The following is a 14,255-nucleotide window of genomic DNA, read 5'->3' on the forward strand; positions in this document are numbered from 1 at the left end:
CGCCGCTTACCTTTTCCTTCAGCCATGGTTTTGAATGTGCTTAATGTCAGCTGATCTGAAGAGCCTGATGGTCTGGATTTTGATTTTAGGGCAACAATAGTGTCTTTGGAAGACTTTGAACAAAGGCTGAACCAGGCCATTGAGAGAAATGCATTTTTAGAAAGTGAGCTGGATGACAAGGAATCACTACTCGTTTCCGTGCAGCGATTAAAGGACGAAGCAAGAGGTACAGTTGGATTAATTCCTGGGGTTTATAGAGATGTAATCTAACAAGTAAAGCACAAGTGTGTGCAGCACCTAACACCATGGGGCCCAAGCTGATTGTGCAATGTAAATCTTAATAATGATTATAATTGTGCACAGTTAAGGGTCATGGTTACTAGGAAATGACCATAGCATCAATTCAGGATTTTGCAATTCTTCTGCAACACTAAAGTGGTTAAAATCTCAAATGAAAACTGAGCTAAGGACAGATCGGTGTGTCAAATGCTCCCATTAACCAGGCTGTGTGCCTGGTGTTGGGGAGACTTGAGGGTGGGATTAGACATGGAAATAAATGCTAACTTTGTGAAATTCTCTGTGCTTTGTAATCCTCTTGGGAGATGCCTGGTTTATGGAAGATATCCCAGGAAACATAGCAGTGAGACTTGTAGGATTAGTGGTGATCCTTTCTGGGTCATCTTCAGGAAACCAGGAATTCTCAAAAGGATTTTACAGAGAGGAGGTGAGGGAAAACTTTCTAAAGGCTGGTTGAAATTAATTGCTCCGTTAAATGGCACCCATAGCCTGGATAGTAGTGTCAGTTCCCAAATCTGTGCTCAGTGTTACTCAGATCTTATTGTAGAAACATGGAGTTGTGCCCTACAGGAAAGGAGACAGAGGAAGAATAAGTGTTGTCCAAAGAAAATAACTTAATGAGGGCATTATTAACGAACCTTTGGGCAAATGTTCAGGAACATCTAAATGACCAACATTCGTTACCCTGGTGCAAAATGGCATGAAAAAAGTGTTCAACATAATTAAAGTGGGTGAGGGGGAAGAAAAGAAACAACCAAACAAACCAAACCATATTTTTTGTCTGGCTAGCAATTGAATACATTGACCGTTAAGAAAATTGCTGATCTCTCATACTGAAATACAAAACCTCTGTCTTTTCAATCACACCTTTTCTTCTGTGTGTTCTGGTTAGGTTTTCGTTTTTGCTGTGCAGTTTGCCTTTGAAAACATCTCTGAAAGTACATGGCATTTTTAAAAACTCTAATGTGCAGCACATTTTGCTTTGGCCTTTTTTGACAGCCTCATGTGAGAAACCAGTGGCCTTAAATTTTTCCAATTGTTTTGCCTAAAATAGAAATGGAAAATGAAGCTTATATTTAAAAAAAACAAATATAAAACTCTCCCATTCATTACTTTTTATTACTTTGCATCTACAGCCTTTTGCTGGTTTTGATGTCCCTATGTGTATGTGAAACAAGAGACTAAAATCTAAATACACAAGGCAGAAAAGGATGGTAAAGGAAGCAGATTCCCAGAAAGGGAAGGGGTCACACAACAGGTCATTGGAAGCGTTGAATCAATCCAGGTCTCCTTTGGATTACACTACAACTGCCACTCCGTTTTCAGTTTATGCTCAGACAGTCTCAAATACTTCACAACCTATTGCTTGGTGTCTGGGGGTTTAGCGGGTAAACCAAGGGGTTTTGCCCACTTGGGAAGATCATGCTGGAAATTAGATGCCCAACTTTCTTGCCCTTCTCCCTTTAAATTAATACGGATTATAAATTTTTAGCTTGCTAATAGGCACCTGGGGCATAGAAGCTCACCCAGGGACATTCAACCTTGGCTGTTAAAAGAACAGCAAGGCTGCAAGACAGCTCACAAAAAGGGTGAAACAGATGTTGTTTGTCGTGCAGTATCTAGGCCACAATGGAGACCACTTAGGTGAAACCCTACCCCAGCTGCTTGGTGGTTCTGCATTTTGTACATGGGAGTTCGTGCTGTTTCAGTAAAGAATGGTCTTTGTGTTTCTTGGCTTGTGTTTATCCTCACTGCCCCTGTTCGGATCACAGGTGGAGCCACTGGCCAGAGGTACCTTTTGTGTTTTGATGTGCTGAGACTCCCTGGGTCTGACACAGAGCTGGCTAGGCCTCTGACTTCCCAAGAGGTTACAATAACGCACTCTCCATGGGCCCACCCAATGACTGCAGACAAGCTGCAGCTGGCACAGAACACAGATCGGTTGACCTCCAAGGCACAGTGCAAAGCCCAGCTGTTTACTTAGGCTCTCAGATGGTGAAGTGTGTGTGTGTGTGCTGGGCGCTGGGTCTCCATTCAGCGTGGCATGTGGAGCTGATGCTGGGCCGGTTAAGACGGCCGTTCGTGTGACCCCAGCGATGAGCGCAGTGCTGCATTTTTAGCCATCAAGCGCCATGTGTGAAATGTTTTTCTTTTTCCAACCGCCAGACTTACGACAGGAGTTAGCTGTCCGAGAAAGGCAACAGGAGGTCACCAGGAAGTCTGCTCCCAGCTCTCCAACTCTAGACTGTGAAAAGATGGATTCAGCTGTCCAGGCATCTCTCTCGTTGCCAGCCACGCCTGTTGGAAAAGGATCGGAGAACAGCTTTCCTTCCCCAAAAGGTATGCATGCAGCAGGGGCAGTTCTGCGGGAACACCACCAGCCGGCAAACTGCTCTTGCACCAGCTCATTTTCGCAGTTGTCCTTTTGGGTAACCCTTCGAACCTACCGGCTCCAAGTGCCCAAAAGCTGCATCTCCTGCAGCACACAAGAAATTCTGGGGCAGGGTTGGGTAAATTCAGGAGTCGAGATTTCTGGTGAGTTAATATGGAGTGACTCAGCCCAGGCTTTGGGTTTCATGCGACATTGTGTTCGATGTATTTAACCCTGCCTCCGAGTACTTAGTATGCCAATGATTTTTGCATAGACAACGCAAGAAAGGAGAGTTTGGGTATTGTGGAGAGACCGTCTGAGATTGTAGGGTAAGCACAATCACTGGATCGTTCTGCTCCAATAACCACCTGAGGAGTAGGTAACTGCTGGTAATTTCAGCTAGGCCTCAGAGTGACTGTGCTGGTAAGATGCATGGCCAGTGCACGACTTGGAGCTCTCGTTTTCATTGCCAATTCTGAGACACACACTGCACTGGTTTATGCTCGTTTTGTGTGTGGGAAGCTGGTCACAGTGCTAAGGGCTAATCACAGAATTAAAACCATAAAAAGGAAGTCGTTTCCATGGCACGGCTCAGTGCAAGGCGTGGATCGTGCAGCCAGCTCACAACAGGGGACTGCACACACCCCTGTTCCAGGCAGAGTATGGCTAAAGCAGGCGGCTGGTATAAACTAAGCTGGTTATCCTGCTGTGTGCATTACCTGGGGCTAGCAGCATGGAGAGCTGTGCTGGGGCGGAGCACGAGGTTTCCCCTTTCATGCAGCGATTAGTTGATTGCGGCCTTTATAACTGCTGTGAAGCAGACCTCATAATGAAGTGTATTTATGTTTTCAGTTATACCAAATGGGTTTGGTACCAGCCCCCTAACGCCTTCAGCTAGGATATCTGCGCTGAACATAGTGGGGGACCTCTTACGGAAAGTTGGGGTAAGTGCCTTGTCCTGCAGGATCTGTGTTTATGCTGTGGTAGACCCGAGCTTTGGGACTGTTCCCTGCCAGTTGCATCCAGCCATGGGATGTGGAATCCTAAATGGGTTGCTTGCCTTTGAGCGTTGAGGCCACAGGGTCACACCAGCTCTCATGCCTGGGCACAGTGCAGAGTGACCTTCCCTAGCCTGGCAGGTGTAGTGGGCATTCTAACTGTCTGAGCTTCTGTCCCTCTCCCCACCCCCAGCAGCTGTTGTAAAAAAAACAAAATAATCCGGAAGCCTACAGGTAAGAGAGGGGCAAAGTGCAGAGCAGTTTCCAAGCAGACTCATTTTGCAGTTGTATGCATCTTATGTGATGCTGGGGAACAGGCAATAGAATAAGCCAAGAGAGCCAAATATTCCCCAAGATGCAGTTGATAGGGAAGTGAAATGTGTGAGCTGTTAAATGGATTACAGCTATAAGTGGAGGAGAAACCCTTTGAGCATCTGCTGCTTGAAGTGCTGGGCTCACCTGGGCAGTGAGGACATGGCCATACTTTCTTTGGGTCATGACAGTCTTGTTGTTACACTTGTGCTACAATGAACAGTGTCAGGGTTTGCAGCAACAGCAAGGAAGCGGTTGTGCTGGAGGTTAGAATCTAGCCCCCAAGGCTGATTTTTCATCCGTCTCTTGTGCTTATGAGCTAATCTGCTGTGAACAGAACTAGCCACAACCAGAGAAATCATTTTAGCAAAGGTAAAACTGAAAATTGGGTTGTTGCCTGTGAACCTCTGGCTAGTTAGGGCAGGCAGGAGAGCAGATCAGTGTGGATAGGGGACTTTATTCACAATCCAGGAGCTTCCTGATCACTCTGAAAGGTCTGGAGTCCAAGTGCGAGCAGGCATTGTACCCAGTGCCCCCACTGTTCAAAGTCCCAACAGTAAGACAAAGATTGGCTTAGAGCTTCTTGGTTTCGTGGCTGCTCGGGGGTTCCTCCTTCAGGATGGCTTAGCCCACACTTTAGATCCTCTCTTGTCCACAGAGAGCCCCTGTCACCTCCCTTATGTATGAACCACCTGCTGCAGAGAACCAGATGAGCACACTTACGCTTCCAGCATGAGGAGGAGTGGAGGCCCGCCTGTAGTGAGGTTATCTGGGGCTTTCACACCTTGGCTCTTGGTGTTACTGCACCCATCTATTTACTGCCTCTGGTTGCAGGCCCACCTCCCCTAGCACGGCATTCTCTGGTAAGGCTGGAGCGTGAAGTGCTGGCTGGTGCCTTTTGCTGCTAAGTTGCCCCAGTGTCACTGCAACCATACAGCTGTTCCTGTACTCTTGCCATCCCAGCTTGTGAACTACATAGGCAGAACTTGAACATCTGACCAGACCCATTAGCCAGAGGCTGCCAGGGAAGAGCAAGGGCAGAGGGTGGTGCGTCCACAGGCAGTGGGCCGCTGAGAAGCGCTGCGCTTCCCACGCAGGCACGTGGCTCCTGGGGAGGGGGTTGGTACTGGGATTTCTGTCCAGGAGCTGTGCTGCCCTCTCAGCTGCTTCTTGAGCCATGCCCAGGCCCACTCAAGCTGCAGGTAGGTAGGTTGCTTTTTCTGTTCCTTGCCCTGCTTAGAGGTGTCCTGGTTTCAGTGGTGGGTAGGTATCTCTGCTCCTTCTGCCAACCTTCTTCCTGTCCAGTAGCCTCCACTCTTTTCCCAAGCAGCAGCAGGTGAAATTGATCTGATTCTTGTCAGTTTCACAGCTGCCCACAAGGTTCTGAAGAGCACTAGTGAGAGCTCAGGGAGGCTGATCAGCTGTCTGGGGAAGCTGGGAACAGCATCAGAGGCAGGGTGCTGCTGGCGTGTTCAGGAAGATGCAGCAGCAGGAGAAGCAGTTCACGTTCCAGAACAGATTTTCGGGACCTGAGTGCCCAGCAGTTCCTGTTGAGAAAGGGCCCACATTAAGTGCCTAAACGGAAGCCAGTCTCTTCTGGAGATCCGCCCCCCCTGTAAAGTGGGCGCTGAGCACATTTGAGAACTTGGCCAGCACTCCCCTCTGAGGGGTTTCTCTGCAGTTATGACTAGTGACAGCCTTTAGTGGTGGTAGAGTGAAGCTTAGCTTGTGCCAATGCTAATTACATTGCCCCACCCTGCCAGTGGCAGTTTCAAGGCATGCCGCTGGAGAGTGGAGACAGACTCTTTACCCTAACAGCTCTCCTTCCTTCCACAGGCCTTAGAATCCAAATTAGCTGCTTGCAGAAATTTTGCAAAAGACCAGGCTACGCGGAAATCCTACGTGTCTGGGAGCATGAACAGCGCAGTGATGAACAGCAATGGCACGAAGTTCTCTCATTCGGGGCACGCGTCGTTCTTTGACAAAGGGTGAGCTGGGCTGCCTTACAAGGCAATGGCTTTCGGGGCACTTTTTTAAGCAGACGTTTTCTCCACCCACCTTTAGCCCAACACAGCCTTTGTCTTATTGATCAAGTGTAATGTGGGCTGGAGCTCTGCAGGGACAGTGGGAGCCAAGGTTACAGTGTTGTACTCCACTGAGCAAGGAGAAAAAGCCGATCTACTGCCTGAATCCCTTCCATCAGCTGGTGGATGTTACTGCTGGTTCTGTTTCTCCCACTGCCTGGCTTGCTGGCCTGCCAAGCCTCATGGCCGTGCCAAACCCAGGCAGGAAAACAGTGCTGGAGAGTTGGAATGGGAGTGTAAAAGGACTCTCAAGTGCCTACCGTTGGAATTGGCGTAGGGACCACTACCGTTGCTCCTTTGGGGGGGTGAGCTTTTGGCACACCTGGGGATTCCCTTCAGTCAGAATGGCCTAGTGCAGGCAGCAGACATACCCACCTGGGGCACCTGGTGGAGAGGGGCTTGCTTTGATTTCCTCTTCCTGCGGGAAAACAAACATGCCGTTAGCCTCTAAGTGCCAGCTGATTCTGGGCTCCAGCCAGGAAATTGTAGCTGTGTGGTACATCAGCTCCTGGAGCCCACCTCCTTCTGTTCTGTAGTCACGCAAAGCTCCCTGAGGCCTGACTGCACAAAGGCCTGAGGTCAGAGCTTCTGGTTTGTGATATCAAGGAGGAAACACTGGAGGGCTGCCAGTCATCTTTTCCCCCAAATTCCTATGTGTACCAGTGACTCCTGCCCGGAGGTGAATGGCAGAAGTGAGAGCAGCTGTGCGGCAGGGAGCATTTCTCCTGTGTTGGTAAAGCTCTGTGCTGGATAGTCCTCACTGATCACGCACTCCTACAGATACGCTTCAGTCCTGCGCTTTCCCATCAGCCTGGGGCACCTGCTCATTAGGGCCAATACTTACAGGCCCAGGGTCTCAGGTCCCATTTTCACTTGTAAGAGTAAATTGCTGTTAGGTATTAAAGTGACTTAGAATTCTAGACGGCCACTGTGAGCAATGGCATTTCAGCCTTTGGGGCCAGTGCTTGGCTGCATGGCGCTGCTGCCTGACTGGCAGAGTGTTGGCCCTGAAATCTTCAGCAGAAACTGGCTGCAAAAATCACAAAATGATTCAGTGTTGTGCAAATCAGAGCCTTCACTTGGTTTTCACATTGCTGATCAGCCCAGCACCACCACCGTGACCCTCACGCTTGCAGGTCACAGCCTGGATTCCAGGTGCAAACGCACAAGAAAGCTTGTAGGGAAGAATTGCTTAGGGTCCCAGAGCCGTTGTGATGTGACACACGTGCTGTCTGCTCTGTGGGGGAGGGGTGTCAGTGTTTGTTACCCCGATGATCGTGGCACTGCCTAACTGCGGGGGGCGGAGGGTGGCCTTCAGGTAGGAGCGGGTTGTTTCTGGGGAAAGTTTAAAACTCCAGCATGTATGTATTGGACCCTAAGGAGGTTTAGAAGCATCACAGAGTGAGTGTAATTGATGGATGAATGTGCGTGCAAGTCATGAGTGGTTTGTACGCAGCCCTGACGGCCCCTATGTCCTTGGCCATCTGCACCAGGTACCACTTCCCATGAGAGTTGTCCCTTGGCACCCCACTCCCTCCCTGAGCTCCTCCCTTGAAATGGGGGTGTGTTGAAGGTGGGGGGCGGGGCTGTGCTCCAGCCACATCTCAGCTCTTGCTGTGTCAATCCTATGTATGTGACCTAAGAGTGAAGCTGCAGAGTACTGTGAAATGAACGAGCTCAGCCCTGTTGTGTCTACACATTGCAGCATGTGCTTCACCTCTACCAGGTCGCTGTGTTGTTGTCGTCCCCCCGACCCCCAAACTGTGTGGGGCGCGTGCTGGGGCCTGGCTCATGGCTTGCTGCAGTTGCTAGGTGCACAGGGCTGAGCTGAGGCATGCCCTCTCTTCTCCCCTCTTCTCACCCTTTCTCTCCAGCCCCTGTACTCTTCTCCCCGCTCCCAACTGTCGTTGGAGCCTGAAACAGCCTCGCGTGTCCGTAGACCCGATCCAATCTGCTGCTGCTGCCTTATGAACAGCCTTGTGTTGGGTGGTGGGATTGTGACCGAGGTAACTCAGCCACTCGTTACAGTGCCGGTTCCTTTGCTTCCTTTGCACGTTGCCCTGTCTGTGGGTCACAGTGTTTGACAAGCCCTTGGCAAGGCAGGCTGGGCTGGGCTGGGCTGGGCTGGGCGCTCCAGAGCAGAGTGGGAGGGAGCCCTGGCCTGGCCAGCTCTGACCACTGGGGCCAGTTCACTCAGTGAAGTCTGGCTGGGGGGTGCGCAGGAGCAGCTGAGGTTGTGCACCAGCCACGCTCCCGCAGCAGGGGTGTGGAGAAGGTTCTGAATGTGTAGTGGCTTTAAGGAGCAATAGCCAGTGCGCCGGTGTAAGTAAGATTAGCTCCCTGCAGAGCATCCTTCCTTCACAAATGCAGCATTCCCGCCCACGCCCGGAGCCAGCAGGACAGCGATGTAACTCCAGCTGAGTGCTCCTGGGAAGTACCGCCAGTAGGCGCCTGTTAGCTCAGGTCCGGTTTAGGAAACAACTGACCACGACAGTGATCAGCTTTACTGTAGAGGCCTCAGAATAGCAGGGCAGAAGCGCACTGGCAGAATTGCGTGGGCCAAGCTTTGCCAGAGCTTGTCTGGGGTTCACTTGGCATTAACGCATTGTGACCCCCACTTTTCTGAATGGTAAACTCACCTCATTAACTGACATTGTGTAGCCCAAAGCAATGGGGAAAACGTCTCTTTAACCACAACCTGGGGCTGAACTTGGAAAAGCCCTCACAGCGCAACCCTAACTAGAGCGTTGCCACTGTGCTGCAGAGAATTTGCATATGCCACAGCTAGTGCACGGGGGAGAAGGGTGGGTGTTTAGGAATGCTCCATAACCCATCTTCATCAGAATGTCCCCCAGGAAAAAAGACCCAAGTCTCTGGCTCCTGCTTCCTTCCCGGGAGTGCTGATGACAGGTGAGTGGGGTAACGCACGGGTGCAGGTTACTCTGGGCCTGGGGACGTGGATTGTCTGTCACATAGGTCCATTAAGCACGGTCTTGCAGGGCACCTTAGCAGCATTCTGGTTGGGCTGAACTCCAGTGCCTTTCCCGCATTGCTCCCCACCTCGGGCTTGTACCACTACATAAACTGTTTCCTTTTTCCTCCCTCAGGCGGGAGAAGGTCGTGTTTCCCACCTTGTTCCTGGGTAATTGGATTCATTTGAAGTGCTGAGCTGCCGGCTTTGCACGCTTGGAGCTGGAGAGTAACCAGTGATTAGTTCTACTTGTTGCATGGGCCCAGCTTTTGGATTGATGATCTAATAGTCGGTTAGGGAACGATTAAAGCCACAGTTTCTGATCATCTGTCTCTCATCGTTACCTCAGAGAGTGGCCTGATATCATGGGGCATTGATCAGCCTCGAGAATGGAAAGTTGGGGTTTGACTGCATGTTGTACACTCGACCCAGTTATGGGTGCCTGCCTGTGACTGACCCTCAGGTGCTGGTTTTGCTTTATGCTGACCTGCATGGTATCACTGCTGCTAAACCTTCCCACTCCTCTAGTGTCCTGCTCCTGAGGCTCACCCAACACTTTCTTAAATGTCAGCTCATTGATCTTAAGACCAGCCGTGAAGCGGCTAAGTGGTGTTGCCTGTTGTGGGTGAGGAAACTGAGGCACAGAGATGATGTGACTTGCCCAAGTCAGGAGTCAGTGGCGAAACCAGGCATAGAACCCTGCCTGCTCCTGGGCTTTTTTCTAGGTGTGCATGATCTTGATGGGTTGCAAGGGCTTATCTTCCCATGGCTCTGGGTGCTGTGCTACCCATAAACTCCCCCAAGCTGGCCAGGTCAAACCAGGGGCCCTAAGGAGCAATCTGCTGGTCCTTCAGGTTGTGGGATGGGGATGAGGGAACGCCAATATCCTGTAAAGAACACAGTTGTGAGGAGAGTCTCAAAGAAGCCCTGAAAATACACGTGATCATAAGGCTGAAAGCACCTGGCCTCGGCTCTCGCTAGTCCCTGTTGGTGCTGCCCCGGTGTCGGCTGCTCTTAGGCTGCTCAGCGTTTAGGGCGCAGCAGACACCGAGTCTGCACCTTTTGCGCAAATGTCAGGACCAAAGTCTTGGATGTTGGTGTCAGCTGAGCAAAGGGGCCTTACAGCACTGCTTATTCCTTGGGCAGTGGCTGGGGAGTCCCTGGTGCTCCTGGGATAGGCTCAGGATGCTTTGGAAAAAATGTCTGTCCTGGCACACTTGAGCACTAGCGTGTTGATTGGGGCGTCCATAGGAAGGTTCAATCAAACGTGTTTCTGGAGGTCTCTTGAGCACCCCTGGGAAAGCTTGTTAGGGAAGTGGCTTTCCCAACACAGATCCTCCTTCCTTTTGAGTCATCATCTGGTGCAACATGCATGCCCTAAACAAGCTGAGAGCACTGAGATCGAACCCCAAATTAAGGTGCTGTGCACTTGCAAAATATTGGGGAAACGCCGATTAACCACACCCAAGTATGTGAAACGTAATGGCGGTTGGTTAGAAGTTTGCCGAGTTGCTAAATCAATGGAAGAAAATTCATAGTAGAATTTGCTGTTACCTGTGGCTGTCCAGGATTTGCTTCACAGCCTGCTAAGGCCTGGTGCCCTCAAGAGGACTATGGAGATGTGGTGTGTGACAGGAACCTGATGCTTAGTGCAGTCCCGGTTGAGGCAGGCAGACCTGGGCAGGCAGGGTTTGCACCAATGGGCTGTGAATAGGCAGGGCAGGTGCTGAGGCCCTGGCAGAGGCCACCTGAACCTGAACGCGCACAAACGACCTGGGCGCCGACTCTGTTCTAGGCTGGAGCACCCACCAGCAGCCAAGTGCCCCACTTTGCCCCTCACTCCCCATGCCCTCCTGCCCGTTGTGAACAGCTGTTTTGCAGAGCAGAGGGGGCTGTGGGAGGAAGCGGGAGGGGCAGAAAGAGTTGGGGACAGAGGCCTGGGGTAGAGGGAGGGGTCAAATACCCTCCCAGCCCTTCCCCGTGAAAGGGGACGAGGCACACTAGGAGCAGCGCAGGGCAGCCGGTGCAGGGTAGATTTACACCCTGGCTTGTCATGGCTTAAATATTTTGTGTAGACCAGTCTCCTGCGTCCTGCCTTGTCTCTGCTGCACAGGATCGCTGTAGTGGAAGACCTGAGGGGCCAGAGCCCTGATGGAAAGACTGTCACAGCAGGCTCTAGTACTAACGTGCTGCCTGAACTCAAGGGTGTGTGTACGTACCACTGCCCGGTATGGCTCTGCTGTGCCTCATACACCCTATACTGCTGACAGCGGGGAGAGATTCTCCTCTGGGCCCAGGGAGCTCGGAGCTCTAGCCCTCTGCTGGGTGCACCTTGGGGCGGATGGGGCTGGCAACACAGTGACGTGGGGCAGCAGATTTGTTATAGGGACTCTTGATCCACAACTGCTGCTTAGCACCAGCGTGAGCAAACTTCGTGCCTCAGGCCCCACCTTTTCACCCCTGTAATTAGCAGCCCCTCCCCCACATCCAACGTAATCCAAACCACGGGCAAGTTCGGTTCCACTCATACGGACCACCGGCGTGGCAGGGGTGAGAACAGGGTCTTGCAGAGCGCGGAGCCTGCGTGCGTTAGTGTGGGGGGATACACAGCCCTAAACACGGTTTCACATTTGTCATGAGACGGATGAGCCTGAGCCCCAGCAGCTGAGCGGGCTGAGCCCCCCTCATGAAATTACAGGCCCCCCGCTTTGGTTTAGCAAACACCCATTTCCCTGGGCTCTGAGGGAAATAGCTGGGAAGCAAGAGCTAAACAGAGGGGCCTGGCCTGCTGGCTACAGAGAGTCCCTGGGGAGGGATGGGGCTGGTGCTGGCAGGGAGACCCCTGCAGGGTGAGGCTGTGGCCACGTGTGTGCGCACATATGAGCTGGGTAGCGCCCCGTGTGCCTGGTGCTGGGACTCTGTTACCAATGTGTGTTCCACTGGGGGGGAGAGTGTCAAATCCCTGGGGGTGGAGGAGCCCAGATCCCGTCTCCGCTCAGGGCTCCCATTCAGCACAGGCCTGTGCGTGTGTCTCTGCAGTTGGCCCGTTGATGCGTGGCGCTCTGCAGCATGTGCTGGGGGTTTGCTGAGTGACAGGCGGACGGCTTGCAGAACGGCCCCGTGCGCCTGCCTGAGCTGGCTCGCTCCCAGGCCTGGCACGTAGCCCCTTGGTGTTTGCTGTTGCCCTTAGCACGTCTCGGACGGCAGCTGGAAGGAATCGGGCTCCCGCCTTTCGGTGGCGTGCACTGGCCACAGCGTATTGCTGCTGTTCCTCGTTTACCAGGGTCTCTCGTCTTCTTGCCCTGTAGGACAGTAAATGGCTTTGACCAAGGCCCACCTCCAGGCATAGGCTCGTCTAGACCCTCGTCGGCACCAGGCATGCTTCCCCTGAGCGTGTGACCGGCCCAGGGGACTGCGGACCGGCCCGTCTCCAAAAGAACTGCTTCCGAGCCCTTCCCGCCAGCACCCTCTGCTGGAGCCCGGCCGGCGTTGCGACGTGGAGCAGCGCTGGAGCCAGCCTGCTGCCTGGAGGAGCCCTAGTGCGCAACCCGTCACTCCATGTCAGGATGGTTTCGTTTCTCCTGTTGCTGTAGTGGACGTTCTCTAACGTGGTCGCACTCTGTTGTGAGTCACACAAGCTGATGTGTGTGGTGTTCTGTCTCCTGGGATGCAGAGGTCTCGCTAGCCAACACCCCTTGCTCTACCTTCCCTGGCATAGGGTTCATAGGATGCAACCTTTGGCTGACTCTGTTTTCGAGCCCTCCTGCACATGCAGCCACCGCAGGGAGGGAACCAGTTCTAGAGGGAGGTGGGATATGGTGTAGTCGTGTTAATCCTATTGAACAAATGCCTGGGAAAGAGCCTCCTGCCCTCCAACGCTCCTGGAACAGTAGCGAGATGTTCATGCAGCTGCAGAGTCTTCGTTCTGAGAAGCCAGGAATCCTGCTGGCAATGCTGTACTGGGTTCAGTCTGCATCCTGTGTAACACCTCGACTTCACAGCGCCGCCAGCGGGCTTCTGTGACAGCTTTGCACCACTGTGTACCTTGGGATTCTTCAAAGCAGTGTGTGTGAGCTTGCTCTGGCTGTGCCTCCACGGCGCTGGGTGTTTACAAGTACAAGCAAAACTGCCTGTGGGTTTAGAATCTTCCCCTCCGGGCTAGTGCATCCCACCTCCGTCAGCTTTGTAGGTTTCAGCTGGAGGAGCCAGTTGGTTATTTCCAAATGCCAAGTCAACCCTGCTGCCCAGCTGGAAGAGAAGGTGTGGAGGAGATGTGCCACTTCACAGTGGTGGGGGTTGTAGGTCCCTTTCCTTGTGCATCCTGCGCTGCATTTGACTGTTTACATTTGTTTTATTGTATATAGGTTTGTAAACATAATATCTTTGCCTAAGGTATTTGTACATAACTTGGGCTTTGCAGCTTTATTTATTCAGAATCTATATGGCATGTTGAAATAGCGTGTATCATAAGCCAGTGGTGGTAACGATCAATCATGTCGTTTAAACAAACGCAAAGAGAACTTCTAAAAAATAAAGCTCTTTTAATGTGGACCCAGTGGCTTTTGCAGAAGAGCAAGTGGAGGCTGTTTGGGTGGGAGTGCAGGGCAGGCAGATTTCTCCTGCTGTGGTGCCAGCGGGTGGAAATGAATACAGACGAACACCTGCTCTCCCAGCAGGGGTTGGTTTTTGCCAGAACTGGCTTTCCCCCCCTTTCTTGGGGCTGGGGCTTGTCAGCAGCAGGTCGCAGCAACTTGTGAGTTTTATGCTTGCTGGCCTGGTCCTCCCTGCAGAGCGAAGAGCTTGGCCTGGGATAGGAGCCCTTGCTGCTGTCATGGTGTCCATTACCAGGGGCCACGCAGGTGCATGGCTGGAGGAGGACTGGACTTTAGCCAAAAGGCACTTGACCCTTCAGCAGATCTCTGCCCCCATCCCTGTTGCCCTGATCTCATAGGGGTGACTGACTCCAGCCCAGCACCATACACAAAGCAAGTGGATCCAGCTGCTGCTGGCTTGTGCTGCCCCTTTGCTCACCAGAGCAGGTTGCTGCTAGACATGCAGGGGACACTTTTCTCTGAGCCTGGAGCTGCACCTCCTGCTCTTGAGCCATGCTCTGAGATGGGGACACTTGCAGCAAAGGGGCTGTGCTGCACTTTATGCTGCATCCTGCAGCTTGGGGTTGCTTCAATCCTCCACACACCAGCTGCCTACAGCCCTGCTTGCTG

The 14,255-nt window shown here is 52.2% G+C and overlaps 1 protein-coding gene across 7 annotated transcripts in view; it reads left to right on the forward strand.

The window, feature by feature from the left end:
• The window catches only part of NDEL1 (nudE neurodevelopment protein 1 like 1), a 37,339-nt gene extending 23,755 nt beyond the window's left edge, over positions 1-13,584 (forward strand). For 2 of the 7 annotated variants that reach the window (XR_012648221.1, XR_012648222.1), the window contains exons 5-11: positions 90-226; positions 2,464-2,637; positions 3,521-3,612; positions 5,815-5,966; positions 7,937-8,068; positions 9,170-9,204; positions 12,342-12,442. Coding sequence is in view for 4 of the 7 variants with exons in the window: in XM_075014220.1 (XP_074870321.1) it covers positions 90-226; positions 2,464-2,637; positions 3,521-3,612; positions 5,815-5,966; positions 7,937-8,033 (652 nt within the window). In the remaining 3 variants the exon portion in view is untranslated. Of the gene's footprint in view, positions 1-89; positions 227-2,463; positions 2,638-3,520; positions 3,613-5,814; positions 5,967-7,936; positions 8,069-8,917; positions 8,973-9,169; positions 9,205-12,341 lie in introns of all 7 variants that reach the window. The other 5 variants (XM_075014222.1, XM_075014224.1, XR_012648223.1 and 2 more) reach the window with 4 other exon arrangements.
• Positions 13,585-14,255: the final 671 nt, after the last annotated feature.

This window comes from Carettochelys insculpta, chromosome 20, assembly GCF_033958435.1.
Source record: "Carettochelys insculpta isolate YL-2023 chromosome 20, ASM3395843v1, whole genome shotgun sequence".
Lineage (NCBI taxonomy): Eukaryota > Metazoa > Chordata > Testudines > Carettochelyidae > Carettochelys > Carettochelys insculpta.